Source organism: Columba livia, chromosome 3 (genome assembly GCF_036013475.1).
Source record: "Columba livia isolate bColLiv1 breed racing homer chromosome 3, bColLiv1.pat.W.v2, whole genome shotgun sequence".
Taxonomy (NCBI): domain Eukaryota; kingdom Metazoa; phylum Chordata; class Aves; order Columbiformes; family Columbidae; genus Columba; species Columba livia.
Genome location: NC_088604.1, coordinates 86048099 through 86075600, shown reverse-complemented (window position 1 = coordinate 86075600; position 27502 = coordinate 86048099). Strand labels below are relative to the sequence as shown.

Here is a 27502-nt window from a genome sequence, read left to right as displayed (position 1 = left end):
ACCCTTCTGGCTGCAATAATTCTATACTTCTGCATTGCTTTGCCTGGGTAAAATGGCCATAGCTGAAAAAAAAAAGAGGAGTTTGGGACCAGACAGTGACCTGATTTTCACTGTTGCTACATGTCCAGGCAGCTGTAGGCAGCAGTTCTCCTGGGCCATTATTTCTAAAAACTGGCCACTTGTCTGAGGCCTGCAGCCTGAGACATCCACTTTGGAAAACTCTCTTTGGTTTTTGCATCCATAATCATTCATTTCAGCTTTGTGCTGTGTTTGCCCTCTGATTCATTCTCTTTTGAAAATCCTTTCCTGTTTTAGTTGGCTTATAGACAGAGTTTTGGCAGATAGTATTGAGAAGAGAAAGTAAAAATAAAGGTTTTCCAACAAATTTTTATTGCTGTTCCTGAACATGTGAAATACCATCAGCATGGAGATTCATGTAGTCCTGTTCCATTTTAAAACACCGATGGATTACATAACTCACAACAATTGCTCATAGTGAAATTTGTTCTTTAAAATAATAATATTTTATTAAAGTTTCCATAAAATTGAACATATTACCATCCTCAGTTTAAAAACCTCAAACTGAAAACATATGAACAGATTATACTTTTTTTTTTGTAACTAGGGAAACTACAGAATACTGAAACTGTATTTGTTTTTCCATCTTAAATTTCTGCCTTTCCTTCAGGTTGTAGTTTGGTCTCAGGTAAGGCTAGTTTCATCCTCAGATTCTTAGTAGAGAACTAGTTAGCAGCCGTAGTTATTTTAAAGGAAGTCTTTGAAGATAAATAGACATCAGGCTGATTTACATTACTAATTTACAGTAAAACAGAGAATTCTTGATTTCTTGCTACCTGTTTCAAGTACCTTTTTTTTAACAGCATTTTGTTCACTTTTTAAAGGTAAGTAGGATTTTTTTAAGAATGACGTTGTGTTCCTTTGTTTCTGAGTGATATGGCTGAGGAAAATTCCGATGGTTGAAAAGCAGTTTCTTTCTTTGCACAGATATAGCTGTTTCCTTAATGGTTTCCTTGAACCCTCACATAGAAGACCATGGGTTTTATGCTTTTAAATTCTGGCAGGATGTTGTGCACGGGCACCCCCCGGGAGCCTTCAGGAGGACAAGTGGGCACAGCAGGTTGTCTGTGATGATCCTTCTTCCATTCAAGGCCAGAAATAAGAGGCATGGGAGGCAGATGCAGAAATAAATAGTCATAAGGAGAAAGAAGAGTCTTGTGAGTATCACCGTTAAAAGTGATGTCTCAGGTGGGACACAGGCAATACCTCCTGCACCCTGTTAACCGCAAGTTGCTCCATGACTTTAGGCACTATAGAATGGTCTTGGGTCAAACCAGCTTTGGGCCCTTAGATGGCTAAAATGGCAATGAAGCTCTTGTGCCAGGACTGCTCCTCCTCCTGGGAGCTGGGCAGGGGTTCTCCAGGATTTTGCAGCTTCAGGTGTCCACTAAGACAGTGGAAATACTGTTTCTCTAGGGCCTAGAAGCAGCAAAGGTTAAGTTAGGGAAAACAAGTAGCCAACAGAGTAAAGAGACACACATAAACAGGTAAATTTGCACTTGACCAGCATACTGGAGAAAAGTCTGCAGCAGCTGCTAGAGGCGCCCCGCAGCAGCACCGTCCGGTGGGATTCCCAGAGATGCGGCCCACCCGGGCTCACAGCCGGACGCCGCGGGTCTGGCCGCTCTGGGGCTGCCAGGCTAGCTGGGCAGGGCACGGCAGGCCTGGCCTGGTCCGGTCCGGTCCGGCCCGGCCCTGGCCTGGCCCCGCCCTGCCCAGCAGCAGCCCTTCACCGGGCCGGCGTCTGTGGCGGAGGCCCGTCCCCCTCGATCCGGGTATCGCCGCCCTGGGGCGGCTCCGCCGCCGCCACCGCCCCCTGTGCCGCGGCGGGAGAGCTGCGGGGCCGCGCAGTGCTGCGCCTGGGCTGGACCCGCTCCCACTCCCGGACCGGCCCGCCGGTACGTAACGGGGGCGGCGCTGGGCCCGGGGCTGGCGCTGCCACCGGCGGCGCCCCCGTGCTGGGGCGGCCGGGGCTGGGGCGGGCTGCGGGACGGGCGGTCCCCCGCGGGAAGGTGACCGTGGGGCTCCGGCAGCCCTTAGCGCTGTGGGGCTGGGGGGCGGCGGGACACCCTCCGGGCGGCACGGGCTGCGCCGAGGCCTGACAGCTGGGTTTCCGCCGCTCCGCAGTTGCGGAAAATCCGATTTTAGGAGTTTCTCGCGGTAAAACCAAAATAAAAAATCCCCAAATGTGGGGAAGTTTAAAAGTGAAGGCTGCGCACGTGCCGATGCAGAAGTGAGTGCCCCTCATGCCCCCAGCCCCCCCAAACCCACAACCGACTTGTTTTTGCTGTCATAGCACGTAGCCTTTTATTGCAGAATTTGCCAGAGCTGTAACTTTCTGTCTGCAGCACGCACCAGTTATTCCAGACTTATACTTCTGTGACTTAAAAGCGAAGTAATTTGGGGAGAATAGAAAAAACATCTCTGACTGTTATTGTTTTCTCACAATTTTAGGAGAGTGCAGAAATGTCTCCCTTCGAAAATAAAGGACTGATACTGGGCATAATGGCAGGGACTGCTGGAATAAGCCTGATGCTGATTTGGTACCGTAAGAGCCGAAAAGCCAGTGCAGCTATGCATATACCTGAGTTCCTAGATGTAGGTAACAGGCTTAATTCTGTGGGCTTGCAAAATGAAGTTCCTAATGAGCAAGGAGTAGTAATGGTTTTACATGGAAGGCAACTGCAGATACTAGAAAAACTGAATGGCTTGCTAGTAAGTGTGGACGAACTGAAGAGAGAGGTGAAATTTCTGAAAGAAGCAATTCCAAAGCTTGAAGAGCTTGTTCGAAATGAGCTTCAAGGGAAGGGAGATGCTCAGAGAGTTAGCCCGTCACACAGAGCAACGAAGCGGAGAAAACCCGAGACAGCTTCTGGTGCAACAGAAACTACCAGCTCGGAGGAGGCCGAAAGTGAAGGAGGGTGAGTCAATAGTTTGTATATACTACAGTACACATACAATGCAAGTTGCATCACTACCTGTGTGAAACATTGTATTGTAAACAGGAGCCCTTTTAAAGCTTTATGTATATTTTATGTCTCTCTATATTCAGAGGGGAAAAAATAAGATTCATATTAGTAATTTTTATACCAGAGAAAACTCTGGGTTACTATCTCTGAATTTGCAGTACAGCTGAACTTGGGTCAACACCAAGTGTAACAGAGGTTTTTAAGGGTGCGTTTGGTAACAATCTGATACAGTATTGCTACATAGCTGTGCAAAGAGAGGCAAAGTTCACAATAATGGTGTGATTTTAAAAGTGCTTCTAATAAGAAAGTACTCGTGTCTGTAACAAAGTTTGTCCAAACTGTACGAATGCTCTTAGGCTTTTTCTGATATTTGTCTTCTGTGGGCCTTAAAGATGAGTAATTACGGTGTTCTGCATAAAGGTGTTACGTGCTATGAAAGCTATGTCCAAATGCAACATGTGTACGAATGGCGCTATGTTTATGTGTATTTGCTGTTGTAGACACTTTCTGGTGGCTTAAAAAGTAATTGTGGGGAATTGAGGGTGCTGACTCAGTGGCAGAGAAAGTTCCTAGTTTTGAGCACATCTTGTAGTCCCATTCTGGTTAATGGGATCTTTTATATGTGTGACCTGAAGAACGAGCTGAAGGATCAGATGTACCTGGAGTCCAGGATAGGGTCTGTAGTTTTATCTCTTTATATGTTACCTAATTTACCTTCCATTAGTAATGTAAAAATGGCGATGACATTGCTCTCCTATAATTTCCACTTTGTTTTGATATAATCAGTTTTAGATACTTACATGCAATTTAATAAGGGTATGTTTATAGCACTGAGTTTTTTGAACCATCTCCTCAGTGTGTTATACACATTCATGTAGGCAACCTTATGTCTGTAAATTGCCTATCTTAAGTAATTTTTTTCTTTAATATTTCTGTAATATTCTGAAGACAGCAACATGCTTCATATAATAACTAATTGAATTCTCTTTTTTTAAGAGTTCCTCCAAATTTTTTTTCAGTTAATGGGGCAGAATTTCCCAGCCCACATGCTTCACAAGTCTTACATTTTGATACCGTGTTTTGAGACCTGACAGTTCTATTATGAACCAGTTATTTATTTTAACTATTCAGTATTGGCAGGGATATTCAAAGATGTTCCCTGTTCATATCATGTAGAAACATTTCAGTTCTATTAGTTTCTCAGATTGTTTTAATCATTAGTTGATTTGCAGAGGCCTTTATGCATGGAATATTGGAGATGTAGATAAGGCTAAAGGACCAGTTTATGAATAATCAGGTTCACAGATTATATAGGGGCTATTCCACACCTAGCATTTGAGAAGATTGCATTTTCTGATCAGGAGAGATGCATTACTGTTTGGGAACTAGCCAAGGAAACTTGTCTGTTCAGGTTCCTCTGTGTGACGAAGAATATGATAAGATGATCCAATACAAGTGATTGTAGAGTGCAAGAGATTTGATTGTGTCCTTAAGAGAGGTCTTCTCTGACAAGTACTTGTATGCAGTCAGAAGGAAGGAAGATAATTCAAGGTTATAGACAGTGTTAGTTATTTGGATATGTGTTTCTGCCATGCTGTTTTTAATCCCCTTTGAAAGAGGTGGGTTTTTTCCTTGTACTTGTGCCTCTTTTGGATATCTTATCTAAATTTAATACAATTTTGTTTCATTTAAGTAATTTTCTTTTTGTATTGTTTTTCTTCCTCTTGCAAGTGGAAATAGGTTGTTAATCCTAATGTGTGTACAGTTACAATGTATATAGCTTTTTTTGAGGTCTTACATAATTTTATGACGGTGGTGCTTGTTCTGTTAGAGTTTGCCATTAGACCCAATAACAACACAGGTATTTTTTCCAGTTAATGTGCATCACTACTTCATGTGCTGTAGGTGTAACACCATGGGCATTGTTTACGCTGCTCCTGTTCCTGGCAAAATCATGGAGAAGGTTGTTCTGGGAGTTATTGAAAAACATCCGAATGACAACACAGTCGTTGGTCCCAGCCAGCACAGGTTCATGAGGGGATAGTCTTGCCTAACCAATGTAATTTCTTTCTACAACAAGGTTACCCACCTAGTTGACCAAGGGAAGCCTGTCAATGTGATATTTTTGGATTTCAGTAAAGCATTTGAAACTGTCTCTCACAGTATCCTCCTGGACAAGATTTCCAGCATACAGCTGAGTAAACACACAGTGCAGTGGGTGAGCATTTGGCTGATTGTCTGGGCTTAAAGGGTTCTAGTAAACGGGGTTATGTTGGGGTGTCAACCAGTCACTAGTGGGGTTCCACAGGGATCCATCTTAGGGCCAGTGCTCTTCAATGTCTTTATAAATGAGTTAGACTCAGGACTTCAGGGCTTGCTTAGTAAGGTTGCCAATGACACAAAATTGGGGGGAGCTGTTGACACTCTCGAGGGCAGAGAGGCCCTGCAGAGAGATCTGGACAAATTGGAGAACTGGGCAATCACCAACTGCATGAAGCAAGTGCTGGATTTTGCACCTGGGACACGGCAACCCTGGCTGTACATACAGACTGGGGGATGAGAGGCTGGAGGGCAGCTCCGTGGAGAAGGATCTGGGGTTCTGGTCGATGGCAAGTTGGACATGAGCCAGCAGTTGTGCCCTGGCAGCCAAGAGGGCAACTGTGTCCTGGGTGCATCCAGCACAGCATTGCCAGCCGGGTGAGGGAGGTGATTGTCCTGCTCTGCTCCGCACTGCTGCGGCCTCACCTGGAGCACTGTGTGCAGTGCTGGGCAACACAGGATCAAAAAAGATATTAAGCTACTACAAAGTGTCTAGAAGAGGGCTACGAAGTTGGGGAAGGGTTTGGAGAGGAAGCCATATGAGGAGTGGCTAAAGTCACTTGGTTTGTTCAGCCTGGAGTATTTTCGTTATCTAGAATATAGGATTTTGCTCGTGTCGAGCGCTTCTGGTTTTAACTGACAAATGGCTAGATGCCAAATTGACAGATGAAGTAATCTTATAAGTTTTATGGACTTGTGCTGAATGACTGCGTTGGTTTTAGGTTTGTAAACTTCTTTCAGAAAAACATTTAATACTCCCTGTCTTTTTCCATAAAATATTTGAAGCTGAAATTCTCTGATATGTTCCTCACTGCTTTGATCTACTCGGGTCATATTCTCAGTGTCACTGTTGGTATTCAGCCTTGGGAAGAGAACCTTTCTGTTCTGCCTTTCAAAAATTATGTATGTCTGTAAGTGGAAAAATATCACATGCTTTTTAATAAATGAGTTGTGTTTTTTCATTATAACAGGCTGAATGGAAGGCACATTGAATGGATTAGACATTGAATGCTAAAGAGCCTACGGTTTCTAGTCTGCGTTTTTCTGTATTCTGTTCTTAATAGTTAGTTTCAGTTTCCATAATTTACTAGTGAAAACCTCAATCTTTAACATTTCAGAATGTGTAACAAGCACTCATTCATTTACAAATACAATAAATTGTGTCTAGATGATCACCTGGGATGGCGAGTGTCAGCTGATTCTTCTCTTTGTGATTTTAAAGCTGTTTCCTCCCTGATACAGCAGTGATGAACCATTGACATTAGTGTCATGTTTGGCACCAGTCTTCAGCTGGCCTGGCATCCAAACTTTGCAAATTACATTTAGCATCAGTCACCAGAAAGATTTACTACAGTAAATATGTTTCTTATAGATGTTTTATTTATAAGTTTTCCTTGAAATAGTTTAAATATTCAGCAGGAAGAAACATTTCTCTTGCCTGCTTCTGAATATCACTTTTCTTACCATTTCTTCATTTATTTTTGCTGCCCATTTCTTTTCAATGCAACCATCAGTTGACCTAAGAATCTGGTTTGCCAAACTTTTCCTCGAAGGGCGCTTGTCATTACTGATGGATATGCACTCTGCTGGGTCATACAGTGCAAATTTGATCCAGACCAATTTGTGGCACAAAATTACCTTTCTACTGAATTAGCTGGAGCAGATGAGGCTGTGTTTGTGTCAGCTTGTGACTTTTTTCAGTTGGCAGGGAGACAAGAGGTGATATTTGATCTGAGTAAAAGCTGAAGTGTTGTGAATAGATGATAGCAGCAAAACACTTTTATACAACAGTGGTGTTTTGTACCTTGTAGCTCAGTTTTTTCTTAATGCAGTACTAGGTACCTGGATTTACTGAACAGCTCAACCACAGTGGGGTGAGTGTCCAGCACAGTTCCCATTTGTTCTTTGAACTTTGAACAGTCCTTTGTGGTCCAGCTCAGTCCTGTTGATTGATCATTGCTCCTCACATTCTTACCAACTGTGTTTCTCTTTTAAATAAACTCCCTTGGTAATAAGCATGAAAACAAATTGGCACTGACTGTAGACATTTTTTAAGTTCTTCCATTTTATCAAATATTGGTCAATGTGCTTGTCAAGTGTAAATACTCACTTTTCTATTTATCATCTGATAAAACCTCATGCACAGAAGTACCAGGTAAAATCGCAGATGTCAGTATTGTTATAGGAAATATTTGTAAAACAAACCGTAATAACTCTTCCTTGTTTTTTGTTAATTTTCCTATTGGGTTAGTATCATCGGTCCTTAGACTCTTGGAGTTTTTAAACTGCATTAAAAAGAATCTCCATTCTGTTTGTGTTAGTACTGTATTTGTGTTTTGATGTTTTATTTGTTTGGTTTTGTTTGGTTTACTTTTTTGCTTTGTGTTTGTCTCTTGTGGGTTTTTTATAATATTGCTCTGCGTAACATGCTTTTTTAGTAGATGAGTAAGCCTGCTAGCTGCTTTGTTGAAGTCAGTTATCCAGCTCTTATAGCAGTTTGATATCAATAGTATTGTTACACTCATATTTTGTACTTAAGTAGATAATAGGACTTCCTATCTTGTAATAAAACTTGTTTCAGTTCAAAGTGTTAAAGTACAGCTTACCTGTGTTGTTAAGAAAAATCCTAGCTGTTTAGTTTTTAACAGTCTATATTGCCTTCTTAACATGTTATGTTTCGTGCTTAAAACATTGCAGCTATGATAAGGATAGAACAGAGAGCTAGTAAGAAAATGAGTGTCCTCAGAAACAAAGCAGAAAAACATTATTTATGCTTAGCTTGCCACAATGTTTGAAGTGATACTTAGTGTGTTATACTTGATTAAAATACCTTGCTGTCGTTTTACCCCAGTGTAGGAGCAGTGTAGGAGCTTGCCTGGGGTGCATGATAGTGAAGTGGGAGCTCATCACCAATAACTCTTGAAGCCTTTGGCTGTCACCTTGTTGCTTTTACTGTGGAAAATGCTGGGAAGCAGCAATGTCAGTTCTGGAGCCAAAAAAAGAAGATACAAGGAAGAGAGCATCCTCTGAAGGCATCAAGATGTTACTTTTCTGAGGAAAGCAAGGAAAAATTTAGAAGAATGCTGATGCATGTCAGGGTAACTAGCATGCCTTGTTCTTAAGCACTAACAATTGTTGGCACTCCCTTGGACATTTTGATATCAGGACATTTAATTTCTCGCCTTCCAATGAGAAGCACTACTCACTTCAAATGAAACTTGGAGAAGATTTTAAACATTTAGTTTCTTTTATCTGATAATAGCATTCTTCTCTGTTGGTTGTGTAGGAACTCCTGCACCTTAGTGTAGCTCATTGTGTTCTCATCTATGTCAGCAGGTGCAGGGCTGTGTGGTTTGTTACAGTCCCTAGGAATTACTGGCATTACCTTATTTAGGTTGGTAATTGCACAAACCTTCAGTGCATGTCTTTTAACTGGGTGTGAGGGGGCATGCAAACTGTGTGAGGAAAGGTACTTTCCAAACATACTGCACATCATAGGATTTCATATTGGAGCTAAAATACCATCGCCCTTCCCCCAAATCCCTTTCACTTTTGGTCAAGTTAGCGCTCTCACAAATGCAGCCTGTGTATGACGTAACTCTGCACCCACTTCAAAATAACTATGGAAGAACAAGATGGTCTGTTTCTAAAGATGCTTCAGAAAACCAAAATAAATGTTTGGTGACTTACAGAAAAAGATTCTGCAGGATAGAACATAGGATGTGTCATCAACTTCAGCATCATCAAGATTATGTAAGAGAGATCTCTAGGAATCTGTGAGGTTTCCCATCTCTGCTCTATGTTGTTTTTCAGTTTTAACATGTACACATGGCTTATTTATATATTGTTTTACCCAAACATTTTTGACTCCTCTTTCCCATATTACCGGGTTAATTTTGCAGTGAAACTGTCATACCACATCTAGCACTTCTGTAGCTTGATAAGCAGTTGTTCATTTACAGGCTGTAAGTGTATCTGCTCATGTTTTAGTTCTGGTCACTTCTGAAAGCAAACTATTGAAAACAGAATATTTAAAAGCCATTATTATTAACTTCCATTTATATTGCTAACATTCTATACTGGTTACGTTTCTGGAAAAAAATCTATCTATCTGTCTATTCTGGAAAAAAATCTATCTATTTTGACTGTTGTGGCATACTTTGATTATTCAGTTGCTTAATGTATATAGTACATTTCATAATTTCTCTGCACAGTTACCATTTAAAAAATCTCTGAACCTGACAGCTAGTACTTCTACATTATTATTTCTCATCAGAACAATATTTTCAGAAGTGGAAATGCAGAAGAATAGGCTTTTCTTTCCATTTTTAGTACACAAGCAAAAAGCTGCTTTTTAAAACTAGTGCCATTTGGCTGCTCCTGTATGAAACTGGGGGACCCTAATGTATGCTCAGCACTTTGGACAGTGAGGCCACCTGCTTATCTCTGCATGGTATTTATAGCTTTTGTAGATATTTCTTTGCCCTTGATTGCCTTGTGCTGAGTACTTGTGCACTAAGCATAATAAATTAATATAAGTTTTTTCCTGGTTTCGGATATTCTGACCTTCAGAGTGTTCAAAAGAAATAAGTAAAGGACTTGATAACAGTGGTGGTTTTGTTTATACCTAGATCTTAAAAGTGTTTAACAAAGCTTGTGTAAGTGATTCTTATAGTACTATAGGTTTTGGTTAGCAAGCTCATTCCTATTTCAGAAATTAGGGAAATTGATGTAAAGAGTTGAAGAGGCCTATTTGGGGTTACAGAACATGTCTTAATACACATTAATGATTTAAGGTGTTCTGCATTTGAAACACAAGGATACATGTGTTTCTAATATGTATCTGCATTTTTTTAAATGCAGTATTAGGCAGCAGGACAGTGTAATTACTTGCCTGTTATGTTTGGAATACGACTGTGCTGTCCCTTTGAAGATGAAGGTTTTGTAATAATAATAATCATCTTGATACCATGAATAAAAACTCCTTTAATGTTGGACAACTGGAGGAAATTGTGCTCCAGACTTTTTTTGTGTTTGACTTCAACAATGCTTTATTCCTATTTTTAGAATAGTTATTATTTTCTGTGATTTTAGTTATCTTACAGCTCATACTGATTCTGAAGGAGACTCCGAGGAAGAAAAGGGATGTATGAAATCACCCGATGCCATTGTGAAAACAGAAGAAGAACAAGAGTTATTTAATCTTTTACAGCAGGCAGACAATTTGCACAAGGGTTCAGAGGATGATAAAAAGGAGGGCTTCAGACTTCTACTTGAGAAAGATGAAAAGGTATTAATGGGTAAACTTAATATTAGCTTCCTATTAATTTATGATTTGTGTTGCTTTTGAGAACTTCCTTAATCCAAGCATTAAAATGTAGACAGGAATGGAAGATGAAATTTCCTGCATATTTTTAAAATACAGTGAAAAAGAAATATTTCAAGGTAGTGCTAATATTTGTGTTGGGTATGCATAGAAGTTTTATTATTTTCTGTCCCATCCAGGCTCAGTAACTTTGAGACTTTGTTTGATGTATCTTGTTTCCTTGAAAATAAGACCTACCTCAAAAATAAGCCCTAGTATGATTTTTTTCAGGATTTTTGAGGATGTTCAAAATATAAGCCCTACTCCAAAAATAAGCCCTAGTTACAGTTCATAACAAAAAGTCAATTTAAATAGTGACCAGAGAGCTGTACATGTAAAAATATATGCATCTTTTGGAACAAAACTTAATTTAAGACCCTGTCTTATTGTTGTGGGAAACAGAGTATGTATTTTTGCATGAGACAAAGAAAGATCATGGGCTTTTTTCTATGTAAATGATACTTTTGCTGGTTTTAGAATGGTCTGTGTGAGGAAGTCCTGTGGAATTAAGTATTATAGTAACCAGAACAAGTGTCTTCAAGAAATCAAACTGTGAGCCTGTGGTCTGCTTATACCTTTCTGGTATACTTAATGTGAATTTTTCCTTTGGCTTTACTGTGCATGTATGTAACTCCAGATAAAATTTCCAAGTGATTTGATGTGCAGTGCTTATTCAGTGTATCAGTTTCTTCTGATTTGGTAAACAATACTTCTGATTATAATTTCATTCACATATTGAAATACCCAGGAAGGTAGATGAGATACTGAGTGAACGTGGTGCTTATGGCATACCTAAAGAAAGTATACATCAGATCATTCATGAATCTGTTTTGCTTTACTGGGTTACCTTTTTATTTTTTATAATGAAAGAATTTAAAAATTGAATTATGAAATAAAATCTCTACAGACAGACCAGAGTGTTTCCAAAAGCTGTCTTCTCTTTTGGTTATATAAACTTGGTCATCTGGTTCTCACATAAACTAAAAGCAGTATGGAAGGATGCAAAATAACCAAAGACTTATGGCATGTTCTGATAACCTCCTTTAAGCATTATGAAAGGAAACTGTTTAAATCACATTCTGATCAGTTTAATTACCTAGCTGTCCTCTAATTTCAGTATGAAAACTGTGCGGACTTCCTTTGGAGACTTGCACGCGCTTATGGAGATCTCTTTGAGATGACTACTGATGCTGAGGAGAAGAGGAAATATGTTTCTGATGGTAAGCAGAGGAAAAAATGTTTACATAGAATGCCATCTGAATGTAGTGAGACATGCTTTGAAATTTGTTTAAGTTTTCCAGTCCAAGGAATTTCCAATACAATGAATGGGAGCATTTGTACTTTAATAATAATGTTTTCTGCATTAAACTGCCACAGTATACAACTTCAGTTCATTCTTTCCTCACTGGAGAGATCCAAAATTGGCAAAGACGTAGTATTGTGGGTCACAGTTGAAGGCTATTGACGCTGGATGGTGCCTTAAAATACTGTATTTTATTGACAATCAGATAGACCCAGAATGTGAAAAAAAGACAGACGCTCTCTTTGAGAGAGCAAGAGGAATAAACAAATACCAAGGCAAAGTCAAGGTTTGTTTTTCTGCTTTCCTGTGGGAAAGGAGTGCTCCTGCATATCAGTAGCCACTGTTGTGATGATGGTGGGGATGAAACTTTGTGAATCTGGATGAAACTGTTGACCAGAAACAGAAGTAATGTGTGGCAATTGATCTTGCTTCCAGGAATCTCTCCCTATGTGTCCTGTCTGACAGCTTAACCTCAACAAGGTTCTGACTTTCTTCTTCACAGCGCTTTGTTGCTTTTAAAAACATTGCCTTTTCTTTCACTATCTGGATGCATATTGGCTAGCAGTACAGTTTACATTCCCCTATGTTTTTTGGGGACTTCTTCTCTTTATTTCAATAAAACCTTAATCTTTTCTACCGGTGTCACTCTCCTTCAGTCAACATACTGTTCTTATAATAATGCTTTTTGCCTGTAGCTGGGATTATCTCTCTTTCCTTTATTTCTCCATTGCCTCTCCTTTTTCACCAAATTCAGGTTTTATAAGTGTATTCCAAGTTCAGGTTATTTTGTCTTTTGTGACTCTTTTCGCATTCTCTACTTTTTGTTCTGTCAGCAGTGACAACATCACTGATAAAGCAGTTTTGACTGCCCTTTATTATCCTTAAAGGCAGTGTTGTGCCTTTATTCTGTCATTACATATTCCATAGCCAACCTCAGCTTATCCAAGGTCCTTGTCCCTCTTCGTTTGCCATCTAAATACTAATGAAGTATGTCTTAACTACTTAATTGATACAGTCTTTGCTTTAGTAGACCTTGACATCTTTGTATGGAAGTCACCCAGAGCAGTGAGGATTATGCCACAAGCTAAATGACAACAGTAAACTGTTGTTGGATCCTTTGCCAGTGACTACATGTAGCCTCAACTGGTAAAAGACAATGTCATAGTGAAAGACAGGGAGAGATGAAGAATGATGGAATGAAATTGGATTTAGGTGTTGAGTAACCAGCCCAGTTTGGCACATTCTCATGAAGTGGTGGGTGGCAGCAGCAGCCTTTTTTGTCTCAGCTTTTATAAGTCATGCAGAGGGGTTGAGACTGTGGGGGAGCTGGCAGCAGTTTCATGGGCTTTTTTCATTCAACTAGGTTGGAGGACTGTGTGTGCTGTTCTTTGTTTTCATGAAGTTAGCTTGCAGTACAGAAATGTCAGTGTGGCTTAATTGGTTGCAGCTGAGGCTTTGCAAACAGCAAGCATCTCATCTGAACTTCTTACTGGGAGCATGGGTTTGATCAAATCACCTACTGTCATCTTTATTCAGTTAAAAGTGGAACTTAATGGAAGTCTTTGTGCTGGAAAGGAACGTCAACTAGTTCTTTCCTCTACCCAAAGCAGGAAACAGCTTTGCTGGTTCTTCTGGCAGGTGCTTCTCCAACGCGTCTTGCAGACAACATGGTCTCCTTTGGCAGTTCAGTCCAGTCCTTTAGCTGCATCTGAATTTGATTTTAAGAGAAAATACTAAAATTGCACCCATATATACTTATGCATATATTTATATATGTATGTATGGGTATGTAAATGGTATAAAGCCAGGATGCTATATTGTCCATCTAAATGTTTACAAGAGAAAGAAGCAATTTCTTCTTTGCAGCTAGAGGATATCAGATTGCTTTATCCTTGGGAGTTGCCGAAAATGTGGAAGAGTACAATAAATCCTTTGATATATTGTATTCCATTTACAGGGAAGATTAAAGCTGAAAAGGCTGTTCAGCTGGATGCCAGGAGTGCCGAGAGTCACCAGTGGTAAGTTTGAGAAAGTGTGCATTTTTGGATTGTTATAGTATTTATTAAATCCAACAAAAAAAAACCAGCTGTCTTTGGCTTTGAGTAGTGCCCAGAACAAGTAACATCATGGTGCAGTTTCACATCAATTTCATAAATGTTTTCATCATTTTATGGAACTCAATTATCATCAGTTGCAGCTAAAAATTACATTGAAATATTCTGTGAAGCGTGTACTATAGCATGTGAAACAACTCAGTAACCAAACTTCAGTACATACCGTGAAATGTAGAAGGGAGTATTTGTGTAAAGCAGTATATTGTTGCTCAGAGAAGTCATAGCTTTCCATTTACCTTCTCTTTCAACAATTTGCGAAATAATGTCATTTGACCTCGTATTTTGTCTTTTCTTCTACATGTAATAATCTAAATTCTAGTAATTAAAAATACACAAGGAGAGGACTACGGAAGTTTCTATTAACTTCTCAGGTTTTGTTTTATTGTATCATTTTCCTCAAAGCTTGGCACTTGAATCAATTTTGTAGACCTTGCCAGTGCTAACAAACTCTTTGCAAATGTTAATATTTTTTATCAAATCAGTGTTGCCAGGTAAAAGATAATTCTGCTGAATTCTAGCTTACAGTTCCTCAGCTTACTATTTTATTCATCAATTTTACTGAGCTCCTGATTCCTTTTCTGATATTAGTAGCTTTTCCTTTCCATTTTTGTTTCTATATTCTTCATTAATTTTGTCATTACACATGTAGAGTGGGATTTCACTTAACTTTTACATGTCTAAACCAAATCTTATTATATGATTCTCCCTTCACAAACTAAAAAGAAGTAGCCACTTCTGGAGTGCAGTTCATCTGAGTCCGTTTTGCCCATCTGCATTAGAGTGAGATGAATTTCTTCTGAGGTTCATTTGACAGCATTTCCCTGGCCAATAAAGAGAGCACATGTCAGCTAGCTCAGGTTTAGATGCTCGATTAGGCACAGATGTTTCCATTTAATTAGGTGACACTCTGGCTTGGCCTCTCCCTCCTGAACTTCAAAGATGGCTATGTTATTGCTCCACCCTGTGTTCCTGTGAGCATTGCCATGTTTCTGTGATTCCTTTTTTCCTTCTATTTATAATAACTAGTGATCCAAACGCCTGCTCTGTAACAAGGTGCTAGAAGTGGTGTGCTATCGCAATTTTGACTAAAATTCACTGTCGCAGATGGATTTGCATTTGCTCTTTCTTATGTCTTGGAAGCAATGGTGATGCCTGCCTGAAGGTGAAGCCTAGGCCGCAGGTGGCCATAATGTGATAGTTGAAGACAGGAGCCTTTGCTTTTGGCCTTAACCTGGCTGCTAGTTAATTCCTATCAGCTGGAGGTTGCCCCTGTGACAGTGACAGTAACAGAAAAGGATCCTCTGAGCATCGCTCCTCAGTACGAGGTGTTTTGAAGCCCATATAGCTTGAATACCTGCTGAAAGCAATTTGCAGCCATTTCTGCTGTTTGCCTGACCACAGCCATGGTCAGTTCTTTGGGGTAATGCTGGTGTACCCCTCTCAGCTAGAGCTGTGTGTATAAACAACCACAAAATCACATGCAAAGCAAAAGTCCTGCCCCTCTCTTCCTCCCCCGTCCACCAGACTGACAAAATCTCTTAGTATGAATACAACTTTACTGGCACAATCTATGCTGATAAAAGCTTACATGCTGTTCAGGGAGATATAGGTGGTCTGCTGGACTTAAAATGTGAGATCCTGTACTGTCAAGCACATCTGGCAAGGGAGAGATTATGAGTGTAAGGAGACACGTTCCACAGGTTAGCTCAAAAAACCTATTTGAGAGGTTTAAGAGGAAAATCTTACGTTTTGTAAGTTACTGCTTGTTGTAACAGGTAATGGATTTCTGTATGGTTTACAGTTTTCATCCTTTTTGTATATGGGTTGCAAATGAATGTGAAGGTTTTATCACTTACTATTGAACTGATGGATTTTTAGTTATGTAGGTGTACACCACAGATTTGAAAAGTTTGGTATAATATTTTTTTCTGAAGATTTTATCTGCTTGTCTATGTTTTCTGAACTCTTTCTGACTTGATGCATAATTTTTGAAGTGTTATGCCCCATATTGGTTATGCCACTCTGAGGCTCTGAATTCTGGGCAGAATGGACTTCCGTGCTCCAGACACACATTTGTATGTTTCTGTGTAGCCTGCCAACTGTTGTTCAGTCTGTGGTTCCAGCAGATCCTTTTCTACTGTGCTGCTGCTTCACCAGATGGACTTGTTTCGTAACTGTGCATTTCTTTTTTTCCTCCTTGGTAGAGTACTTTGTACACATTTCATTGATTTAATGTTTATTTCAGACCATATCTCAGGTTTATTGAGGCCATTTAGGTTTGTAAGTACTTACATCCCCTCCCAGATGACCATTTTACTTTCGAAGTGTTTTGTTTTTTAAAATATTTGACTTAATGAAATGACTGGGAGATAATGGACCCAGCACAAATGTTTGTGGAACACCTGTAATGATGCTCAGGTTCATTTGAACCTGATTCTGCAACCATCTAAATTATATTTCCATGGTTAGATTTTGATGAACATCTGGTAGGAAGAAGTCAAAGGCCACATAAAGTTCAAGCTGTATCCTGTTTGTTGCATTCCTCTAATATTCTAGACTTGTTTATGTTGTCAAACATGATAAGTATTTTTGTTTGATACTGTTTGTTCATTACAAACTTGTGTTAAGTGTTTTGTATGCTTCTGCACTTACAGAATAATTTATTCTGGAATGTTTTCAGGTTAGGTTGGTTTGTCCAAACTCCTTTTCTCCTTTTCCATTTCCTTTCCTCTTTCTGTAAATAGCAACTATGTTTGCCTTTTTCCTTTCTGCTGGGACTTTCTACATTACCAAGAAGATTTTGGTAGTCAGCTATATCTCATATCTGGATTTTTTGAGTCTAACTCATGCTAATTTATCCAGTTTATCTAAACATTATTTTACATATTAATACCCGTGAACAGGAAATAAGGCTTCAGGGAATCTTCCCTGTAGAAACTGTGTGCTCAAAGTTGTACACAAGCAGAACTTTGCCAAATCATAAATAGGCAACACTGTATGTGGTCAGGAAACAGTGCAATACAATTAAGGCATGTAGAAATATTATGCGAATGTAATATGTAAACCATAGTTTAAAGGATAATAAGAGAAAAAACAAAACTTAAAAGAAAAAATAGAATAAATATTTATACAAAAATACTAGGATCGCTAGTAAGTGACCACTTAAAGAATAATGGTGTACCAGTTATACCTAAGTAGAGAAGTGAAGGGCAGTACCTAACTCCAGATTGACACCTAATTGTACTGTATCCATTATATATGTCTACGTGCAAGTGAGAGCCTTGTCCACCACTTCGAGGGGATGGAGACTTAACATTTGATAGGTAACATGTGCCATTTGACGAGCCAGGATATTTGCATGGCACGGCAGATATCCCACCAGATCTTTGGGGGTGTGTATGCTTCCAAGCCAGCAGCTAGAAGTAGCAGGAAACCCTGGGGCACCTCAGGTGGCAGTCAGCACCTGCGTCCAAGCAGGGATGCTGTGAATTGATCAGGGTCTCCACTGGCTGTAATAGGAGATTAGATACACAGATGAGAAACTCAGCATGAACACAAGCTCAGTGTGGAAGCAGTGCTGGCTCAGAACAAAATCCTTTTCATCTCACCACCAATGTAAAGTTTTCTGAAGTTGTACAAGGTAAATAATGCTAACCTGTGTCAGAGAAGCCCATCTGTTTGTTGGACAGTTTTCTCGTTTTTCATGTAAGGTTATTTCATTCCGTATTAACTACTGATGAGGATGCAGGTTTTCTGACCTTGCCTAAGGAAAGTTTTGGTTGATTTCTTACTAACCTGTACTTTCTATTTCTGAGGGGTTTCGATATTTCCTGTCAGCACAACTGGGTTTTAACTCACATTTGGTGTATTGTCAACTCATGCATTATTTCTAATGTTCTCTTGAACTGTTTAATATATTATGACTATATATATTAATATATTATGACTTACTAAATGAGTGAGGATTAAATGATAGTCCTATTCTTTTCCTGGTCCTGTTCCTTGCTCTCTACTTACAATTGACCCTTGGGGGCTAGGAAGAATGTAAGCAAAGAAGAAATTTAATTCAGCCTTCTTGCTTTCGTCTTTTGTCTTTTTTGCTCATTGCTAATTGTTCTGTACTTTCATTTATGTTTCTTTTCCTTCTGCTGTGTTTGTAGAACCTCTTCTTATTGCCTCATATGTCTCTTGCGAGTTGCAATTCAGTTTGTATTTAGCATTTCTGATGTATGTATCTTCAAATATGTGATCCAGTTCTTTTATATAAATATATATATATTTACTACCCATCCAATATCTGTAGCTTGGCTGTGTGCTCTTATTTTCACTTTTAGGGTCAGTTACTTTTGGATTTTTAAGTCAATAGAGAACACCTCACTGGAGCTGAAATAGCCTTTAAAACTATTTCCTGTCTTCTGTGCATCAAGAAGGTTAATTTGCTCCTGTGCTTGCGAATTTTGCCTCTTCATAATTCTTCTCTAGAACTTTTTATAACGTGACACTTTTAAATGGTTTTGTTTTCTTCATTAGAAATGTACACTGTGCCTCTTTGAACGTTTCTTTTGGAAGCTTATCCATGCTGCTTTAAAGCTCTGTTTACTGCTTAAATACATTTTTGTCACACTCTGACTGACAGAACTGTTCCAGTAAAGCCCTAGTGTAGACAGAATTATACTGGCAAAAGCAACCCTTTTTCAGAGCAGGAGTTTTCCTGTTTCGTAGAACTGCTATAAGCTGTCTGGGAAATAGAATGTATCTTTTGTCTCCATTAAGATAATTAAGTGGAATGGTCCCATGAGCAAACTCTCACTAATGTTCAGCTGTCTCTTTTCATATCTACTTCAGTTAAGAACAAAAAAAATGCCATATATCTTCTTACTAGATCAGCCATATTTTTAAATAAAACTGTATCATAAAATACATCAACAATAAAACTGGCCAATTTACTGATCAGAATACTGACAAGTAACCAATATTCATCCTCCAAATAAATTTCTACATGCAGAAAGAACAGAGCAAAATATCTTGAAGTAGTCAGACAGTTTTGGTAATGAACTTTTGCAGCTGTGAATAATTTTCATACCAGAATCCAGATTTTTGAAAACGTGTGATCATACTTAATATTGTAGTTTCCAATGAAATCAAAAAACCTTCAGATGTATTTGAATGGTGACCTCTGAAAAACTGAAATGAGTGGAAACACTGGAAAGGAAAAACATAGCTGTAACCTTTTATTATTTGTGTGGCCACCCTAAAGAGAGGCAGAGTAAATATTCTAAGTGCTTTGTTCAACTGGTGTAAAATTACTCAAGTTGTGAAGGAACTTGCGTGCAAAATTTGGCATCAGCCAGTTGCGGGTCATCTTGTTTTTCCCAGGCTTCAGGCAAAATCTTTTTGTGGGTCAGTGTTCCCCAAATTATAGCTATGAATCCACACAGCTCCTACTGGACCATGGAGCATCTTTATTATCCAGCTTTAATTTGAAGTGCTATGCAAACAATTCAGTGCTATAGCCACTTCAGATGGCAGCTTTATATGCTTCAGATGACAACTTTATAATTACAAAAAACACAGAAAGTAGGGGCATATTAGTAGTGCTTTTACTTGAAACTAAACAATCACTTTTAAGTTCTTTTGCAAAACCAGTGAGATTTTATGTTTGTGAGGGTTTTGTTGCTGTTTTTTCTTCAGGGGTTTGGAAGGTGTTCAGAAGGCTTCTCTGCTCTTGCTCAGAACCCCACACCTCTTTCTTTGCTGAGGAGGACTTCTTACAGGCTTTGCAAAGTATAGAAATGTTACCAGATGCAGCCAGTGTTCATAACATTTACTTAGAAAGATCATGCTTTGCACTGAACTTTGGTTTGTTTGTCACAAACAAGCTTAGTGATGCCATTAAATTGGGGTTACTCTATAGGACTTACCTGCTGATAGGAGTCATATAGCATGTCTTATTGAGACTGGAATGAAGTTATGAAGTAAAACCTTAGTAATTTCAAGTGAAGACTCCTGCTGAACCTCAGCTACCCTCTATATTTTTCTCTGTTGTGCGTATATGGGTTACTTGGAAGTGCAGAAACAAGTTTCACAAGTCCAGGGTTGTCCCTGGAAGCGGGTTCCAGAGCTGATGATCTTTCACTGAGAGGGAACACAATGGAAGAGAGTGGATTGACTTCATTTGGGACGTTAAATAATTATCACTTACTTGGTGTTTTGACTGACCTGTAAGCCAAAAAATGGAAAAGGATGTAATCACAGAAATTGTATTAGCTTTTGTTAGTTGTAAAGATCTGTTATTCACTTCCAGGACTAATTAAAAATGTTGACCCTTATGTTCACAAATAATTTGGTGCTAAGCTTTTGTCTGGGCTAGAACTGATGCTTAGGGAATCTTTGATTTGCTATTGACTTATACGTCTGAGTAGACTTTCTGTACTTGATACACAAAAATGCCTCGAAAGAATTGATAGTCCCAGGTAGAAAATATTTCATTGGGGAAGTCCAGAGATTGCAAAGATACTGAGAAGCTTGTATGTAACAGTGGAGTATCTACCCAGAAGGTGTTTTGTATTATTTGAGAGGTACAAAGTATTCAGAGATGTAGAAAGTTGTGTTTCTGCACAAAGAAAATATTAAGAAATGTACAAACTTTTAACTTGTGTGACTTGTGAACAAAAGATGGTAAACTCACTTATAATAGGATAAAGAAGGAAAAGATGGTTCTGAAGAAAGTCTACTACTATTTCGACCCAACCAGGATAAAGTTTCTCCTGGAATTCAATCAATAGATTAACTTTTAAGATTAAGAGATATTACTACCCAGCATGATGCAGTCAAGTTCTTAAAACTGTGTGACTTGGTTATTTTTGCAGAAATGTGGGGAGCTGTGCAGAAGTCGGAAAAGCATTTTAATGGAAGAAGAGCTGCTATATTAGGTGGCATATACGTGCAAGGGGACTTTGCATGAACTTCCCGCAAAAAAGTGAATGTCATGTACTTTCAGTAACAGAATGATGACAGATAATTTGTCAGATGTGTGGGGTGCAATGGCACAAAATTATTATCTAGTGAAACAAAGCTCTTTAAAACTATAGAGTATTTTGTGGAATATTATCATACTACTGATAACTTTAAAATTGAATCCATACCATGTTTCTAAGTAAATACTTACAACATTCTGCCCTTAATTATCCCTTATTTGAACTTAGAAGAGACAGATAACTTAGAAGCTACAACCATCTGTTTCTATCATACAGTCTTATTTTTAAGGATACCTTGTGCAGAAATACTTTCAGTCAAAACTTGGTATAACAAAGTCTCAGGTTAGTAGTTGTTTGCCCTGTATTTGATTCATGGGAAGACCAAAACACTTTTACAGCAATCTTTGTTGTTAATTGTGCTTAATCTAAGCCAATGATGTCTAAATTACTTATTATTTTGGTAAAAATAATTTAAAATTTCAAATACAGAAAGGCGAATTCAGAAGCCATTTCTGAAAAGCTACATGTTCTGTAGTAAGTGGATCAGAGGGGTACATAGGTTCTTGTGTATTTCTGGTCAGAGCATTTAAATGACAGAATGGTGGAAAGTCACGTGTATTAGGACTGTGTGTTTGCTGGAGTTAGTGATTAGATCTGATAAAAGTCACTTTGTGTGGGGAAAAAAAATCACAATGTAGTGGGGGATTGGCAGGTTGGTGGAATATTTCAGTTCAGACATGCTGCAATGCCTCAGGGCATTTGCGGTCCCTTCTCCAAGTTCTCTGCCTGTTGCTCTTTCTTCTTGGTGTGCATTTCCCTCCTCGGTGAAGGGAAGTGGCAGATGGCAGTAGCCCTTCACAAGGGACTGAGCTCAGGTTTGCACTCCAGACTGAGGAAGAGTACGATGCATCCCCTGGAAAAGCTCCTTGGAATAGCGGTGCGTTGGTGAAACACTGCAGCATCCTCATGCAAGTGCAAAGGAGGTACATTTGAAATGTGAAAAGAACTATTTACTGCATGTTTTTTGTCAGAATGGTCGCGGAGGAAATAATACTGGTAATCTAGTAATCTCTGTTACATTTCTGTCAAGGAGAGTTGTTGCATTATTGTTTCTGAAAGCTGTTGTTTCACTCTGTTTCTACATTTGTGAAGACTATATCCTGCTAATTTCTTCAAGATTGTGTTTGCAGCTATAATGACTAAAAAAGTCTGTAATAAAAATGAAAGGTAAATTTCTGGAACACAGAAGTCTAACACAGTTGCGGGTTCCACAGACTCAGAAATACAGAACGTGGCATCCACATGTCCTACTGGTGAATTTCTGTGAACCTGCATTAACATCAGCATTTTTCTTTGTTTTGGTATATTAGTATGTATTGCAATAATTTACAAAGCCAGAGTTTTAAAATGTGCTTTTGTGCTTTTTTTTTTTTTTTTTTGCCAAAATATGGGTTTGTTTTCCATGTTTTTGCAAGTGTCACCTATGCAAGTGCGTGCTACATCTGATGTTTCCCTGGAGCTCAACTCCAGTGCTCTGGTGATTTTTTAATATAAAAACTATATTTCTGCCAAATTCTACAATGTAGACTAAGTTGTATTCCAAGAAGAAGAAGAAAATAAACAAACAAAACCATCGCTTTGCACTTTGATGCATTTTGCTTTGTATATTGACAGTCTTTCACATTCTTAGCCACTGCTTCCATGCCTGCACTACCATGAGGAAGGTGATATCAAACTGTTACTTTAATTTTCCATGGAAGCTTAATATCAGATGCATTTTTATAGATGATATATTATGGTAGGAAAGTGATACAATTTTAAGTATGGAAAACTGTGATCTCTGGAAGAGTAATGCAACCGGAGTCATTCATAGTTATGTAAGTTGCAAAATCTGGCTACATAGGAATTGATATCTCATGGAGTCATATTGAAGAGGAAGCCCAAGGGTCTGACTGCATTGCAGAGACTGTCAGAATATGCAGGTGCATGAAACTGGGGAGTGAGAGAGTCGATGGCAAAGAAGGAAGATGGGATGCACAGGGCTCTGAGCCTGTACAGAGATGAGGAGACACAGGAACGCTTTTAGATCTGGAATGGAAATGAACTTACTTTTTACTGGGCCTCTCAACGTTAGCAACGCATTAGCCTGTACTCATACTACCTTACATGTCAAATGTGTCTCAGGTGAAGAATAGGGAGTGAAAAATAGATATGACACAAATGAATTATAGTAAGTTCTTTGGTATTAGTAAATATGACAAACTTTCCTCCCATTCACAAAGTCATACCAAATACAGTTAAGAAAAACTTTCCTTTTGACACTAGACTGCTAAAAGGGAGATCTAGGCTGCTAAGTGCAAGCCCTGTACCCATGCATTTCCAAAGTCTACATGAAATAAAAGGAGTTTTTTTGAGTTGGGATACATTGGAGGCGATATAGAAGAACAAGGCACAAGCCTGGGAAGATGAGTGTTATTTCTGATTTTGGCCCTGTGAAATTTACCAGGGAGAAGGTAAAACTTGCTGTACTTACGTTCTAATGTGGCATAATCTTGATTTAAGACTTTAAGTCTTTTCTGTAAATCCGTCTCGTATGGGACAAGCTGTGGGTGCCAGAGTCTAAGTATTGGTAGCATCTCTGCATTTTTTTTGCATGAAAATTCAAGTTGCTTGCAAACATGCTTGATAAAACTTGCTGTATCGACTTGCTGTTCTTCCTTTTGCAGCAGGTGAGGTATACACCTTACAGTTTTATCTTGTCAGAGTACGTATAGGAATTCTGGAGCACCAGAAGGGAAAACATTAATCCACTTTGACCTAGACACCTCTGTGTGAGAACCACATAGGCACTTGGCCTTCATCTCTGACAACGGCTGTTTCTTGTGAGTCTTGAGTTTCAATGACATGTTGCCAGTGGGTTAGTTTGCTTGTGTTTGTGCTTAGGAAAGTGAGTGACTAACATGTATGCTTCTACGCTCTTCTCAGTAACTTTTCTTCCACCTGGAAATAACTTGTTTTTTTGGTGTTAACAGAAGCACTGTTTCTGTCTCAATGAGGTTATGATCTTCATTTAGATGAACATGTGGCTGTTTTTTTACATCATCCAGGAGCAGCATTAGCTCAGCAGTTGGGTCACTTCCTTGCAGCACTTGGTACAATTTTCTCTTTATTTTTCTCTGTGAAGGTACTGTCAGGGGGTATTTTAATCTTTATGTTCAAAGAGCGTGAGTCAGGCAGTGGTTGTGAGGAAAACCAGTATCGCTCTGACAAAAGATATGTACGCTTTACCCAATTTGTAGGATATTTCCACATTACTGTGTGACAATATTTTTAAAATTTATTTCCCCCTTCCTAATTTTTATAATAGTGCACAAGGTGACGATGCATGTAACAAAAACCCACTTGCAGGCGCAGGCCCCGCGGCTGCCTGCTGTGTCCGAGTGTCACCGCCAGGTGGGGCGGGTGACAACGGAGAGGGAACGGCGGAGGCTCCGCGGGGCGCCCGGCCCGGCCCGGCCGGCTGTGCCGGGACCTGAGCCCGCCACCTGGAAAGGTGGCTGCGGGATTGAGTGACAAGAACCAGACGGAAGCATTTCTAGTTAGTTCTTTCCTCGTTTCCTCCAATCATTTTCTTAATGTTACCTTTTGTATCAGGGAAAATAAACTTTGTTTTGTTTTTTAAGCTATTTGAAAATGTTTTAAAATGCATACGAATTATTTTCGGGGGTTGGAGGGGGTCAAGGGAAGAATATTTTTTTTTTCCTTAGAAATGAAATTAATATCTGGAATGCCATACAACTAAAAAAAGTAAATAATTGATTTATGCCGATTGCCTCCTTATCCCAATTCAAAAGTATAAATAGAAAAGGGAAAAAAAAAACACTAAAACATGAAAGACCTTCGTATTTTTGTTCTTGAAAAAAAAAAAGTTAGTAGGTTGGCTTATTTTTCATTTGTTGCAAATTTTACTGGGATTTCCCCTCCCCAGAGATTTGAGCTGTAAGTAGAAGTTTGTCTTTGAACTGGTTTAAACTGAGGCCCTCTTTCTTGTCACGCACAGACAGGGAAATACTGCAAGATGCTGGATTAGCTTGTTCGCTTTTCATTGTTTTCTTTTGTAGCAGCAATCCGTTTAGCTATGGTATGCTGAGTTTATCTGATTAGCACTTAATGAGTGAAGGGAGTAGGGGAAATGTTGCCTGAGTTACTTAAGCCTAATAAAGTTTTCAGTACCTTCCCCCTCTTTCTAAATACCTGAACTTTCCTGACCCTCACCCCTGGCTTTTTCCCTCAATTGCAGCTCATTCACCTATGAAATGTGCTCCCCCGGCAGCTTTAACTGTCAGAAGCGGTGGTGCCATTAGCCGGATTTTGTTCCATGCACCTTGGTCACAACATCCATCCGGCTCAACAGTGTTTGACAGTCTGTCTGGAGCTCTTACCAGTCCAACTACTGTTGTTCTGACTCGCATGCCCTACCTGGGAACACTTACTGACCACAGACACAACCAACTCCAGCACGAGTGTTTCTAACTTTAAACCATTAGGTATAACTGTAAGCAGTAATTTCTTTAGTTAGTTAGCACTGACATTTTAATGAGGATTCACTGGAGCTCAAATAATTACATTATATAAAGAAATTCAAGAAAGCTGAGGTTAAGTAATGCTTAAAAACTGTGTGTGGCATACAGATTGTGGGTCTGTTACCATAATTAACTCGGTAAGTTTCTTGCATAACTCTCATGTTTTGCTCTGGACTTCAACTTGATTTCCGTCTTTTAGGATTAATTTTTGGTTTAATTTGATATTGCATTGTAAAGTTTTTAATACAAAAACAAAATTCCAAAAAATTTAGAAAACTAATATGTATTAGTTAGTGCCACTTAAATATATATAGGGTGGTTCTGCTAGTTTTATACAGAAATGCGAAGTTGTCTTAATGCCAATGAAAATAGGTCTGAGTAATTACAGTTGAAGTCTGTACCAGAGATTCCTTAAGAATAGTAGGTTCTGTAGCTGTTGAAGTAATAAGAAAAGAGCAATGGAAGTTTAGGTGGAGTGTCAATAAGACAATAATGTTGCTTAGGAAATCTGAATCTTCATAGGTAGAGACCTCTGAAAATATTATCAGTTACACCTGCTTAACAATACAATTTTTTAATAGAAATTATTTCACATTTTTTTATCAGTCCCAAATTTATAATAATAATACTAGTAATAATGAAAATCATAACAACAGGCAGTGAGTAATAGCAGTAGTGATCCTTTTAGAGCAGAGTGTGTGTGTATGTTTTTAAATAATTTTAAAGACATTAAAGGAATGCTAGAAGTGCGGGAATGCACTAAGATGCTTGAGAAAGGGAGCAGATAACTGTGAACAGTTTTTGAGCAATGCAGAGCACAATGTGTCCAGTTCAACTGCTGTCAAAGCTGGAACCAGTCTGGAAGTGTCGCACTCTGATCTAACTGGTAGAAATTTTGGAAGAGTTTTTTCATTTCACTGGCAGCCCAAACAGTGTCATTTAAACTTCTTGTTTCCATTATTGTTTTATTTTGTTATTTTTTGTCTGGTCCTGAGTTCCTGAGTATGTACAGATCATGCCAAACTTCTATCCAGCCATCAAGATGAAACAAAACCAGTTGTTAAACTGTGAAATAGGTATTGAAATATTTTGTAGTTTGATTCAAAGGTTTATTTCAATCATGAAAAGTATGTGTGTGTGTTTTTCTTTTCCCCTTTCAGGTTTGCAATTATGTGTGGCTATATGTCTCAATTTGAAAGTGTACAAAACAAAATCAGGAATGGTTATCTCTTCAAGGTATGTTTTGGTAGGGTTTGGGGTTTTTTAAGCTATTCCTTTAAATTATTTCCTTATATAGTGTCAAAGACAGATTTTTTCCAACACAGTGATTCAGCCTCACAGGTCTATTTGGTGCCAACGTTAAAGTGAAAAAGTTATTTTTATGTATGCAAATAAATCAGATACTTACAAAATAGAAGAATTGAGGTAGGATTCTGGGAACAGCTTTAAGATTTCTGCTTTATTTTGTAGTCAAGGTAGGGGGTGAAGGAAGTAACAATTCCATTTAGAAAATAAAAACATAGGAAATACTAAATGATGAACTAACACAGTTATGCAATCATCCTTCAAGCCATCGTTAAGAAGTAATATTTGTTTTAACACTGTCCTTTCAAAGCTAATTGTGTTTTTTAGAGTTAGCGGTTTGTGTTACATGTGCTACTCTCCCCCTCCTTGTGTTCGGCATTACTTAGGCGCTTTCCATCCCTTGCCCTCCTGGCCGGCATCCCCCTTTTCTGGGTGTCAGTGAGAGGCAGCAGACGTGTTCGCGTCCTGGGCAATGCCTGGGATGGGTCC

The 27502-nt window shown here is 38.9% G+C and overlaps 1 protein-coding gene and 1 long non-coding RNA gene across 3 annotated transcripts in view; one reads left to right on the top strand and one right to left on the bottom strand.

The window, feature by feature from the left end:
• Nucleotides 1-367: 367 nt before the first annotated feature.
• Nucleotides 368-1894, bottom strand: LOC110359750 (uncharacterized). The gene is made up of 2 exons (XR_002415129.2): nt 1591-1894; nt 368-1497 (listed from the first exon to the last, which is right to left on the bottom strand). It is a non-coding gene; the product is annotated as an uncharacterized LOC110359750 (long non-coding RNA).
• The window catches only part of RMDN2 (regulator of microtubule dynamics 2), a 49073-nt gene continuing 23377 nt past the window's right edge, over nt 1807-27502 (top strand). For both annotated transcript variants that reach the window (XM_065057985.1, XM_065057986.1), the window contains exons 1-6: nt 1807-1976; nt 2533-2999; nt 10461-10656; nt 11849-11951; nt 13992-14052; nt 26869-26944. In XM_065057985.1, coding sequence (XP_064914057.1) covers nt 2545-2999; nt 10461-10656; nt 11849-11951; nt 13992-14052; nt 26869-26944 — 891 coding nt within the window. In that variant the 5' untranslated portion in view covers nt 1807-1976; nt 2533-2544. The remainder of the gene's footprint in view (nt 1977-2532; nt 3000-10460; nt 10657-11848; nt 11952-13991; nt 14053-26868; nt 26945-27502) is intronic.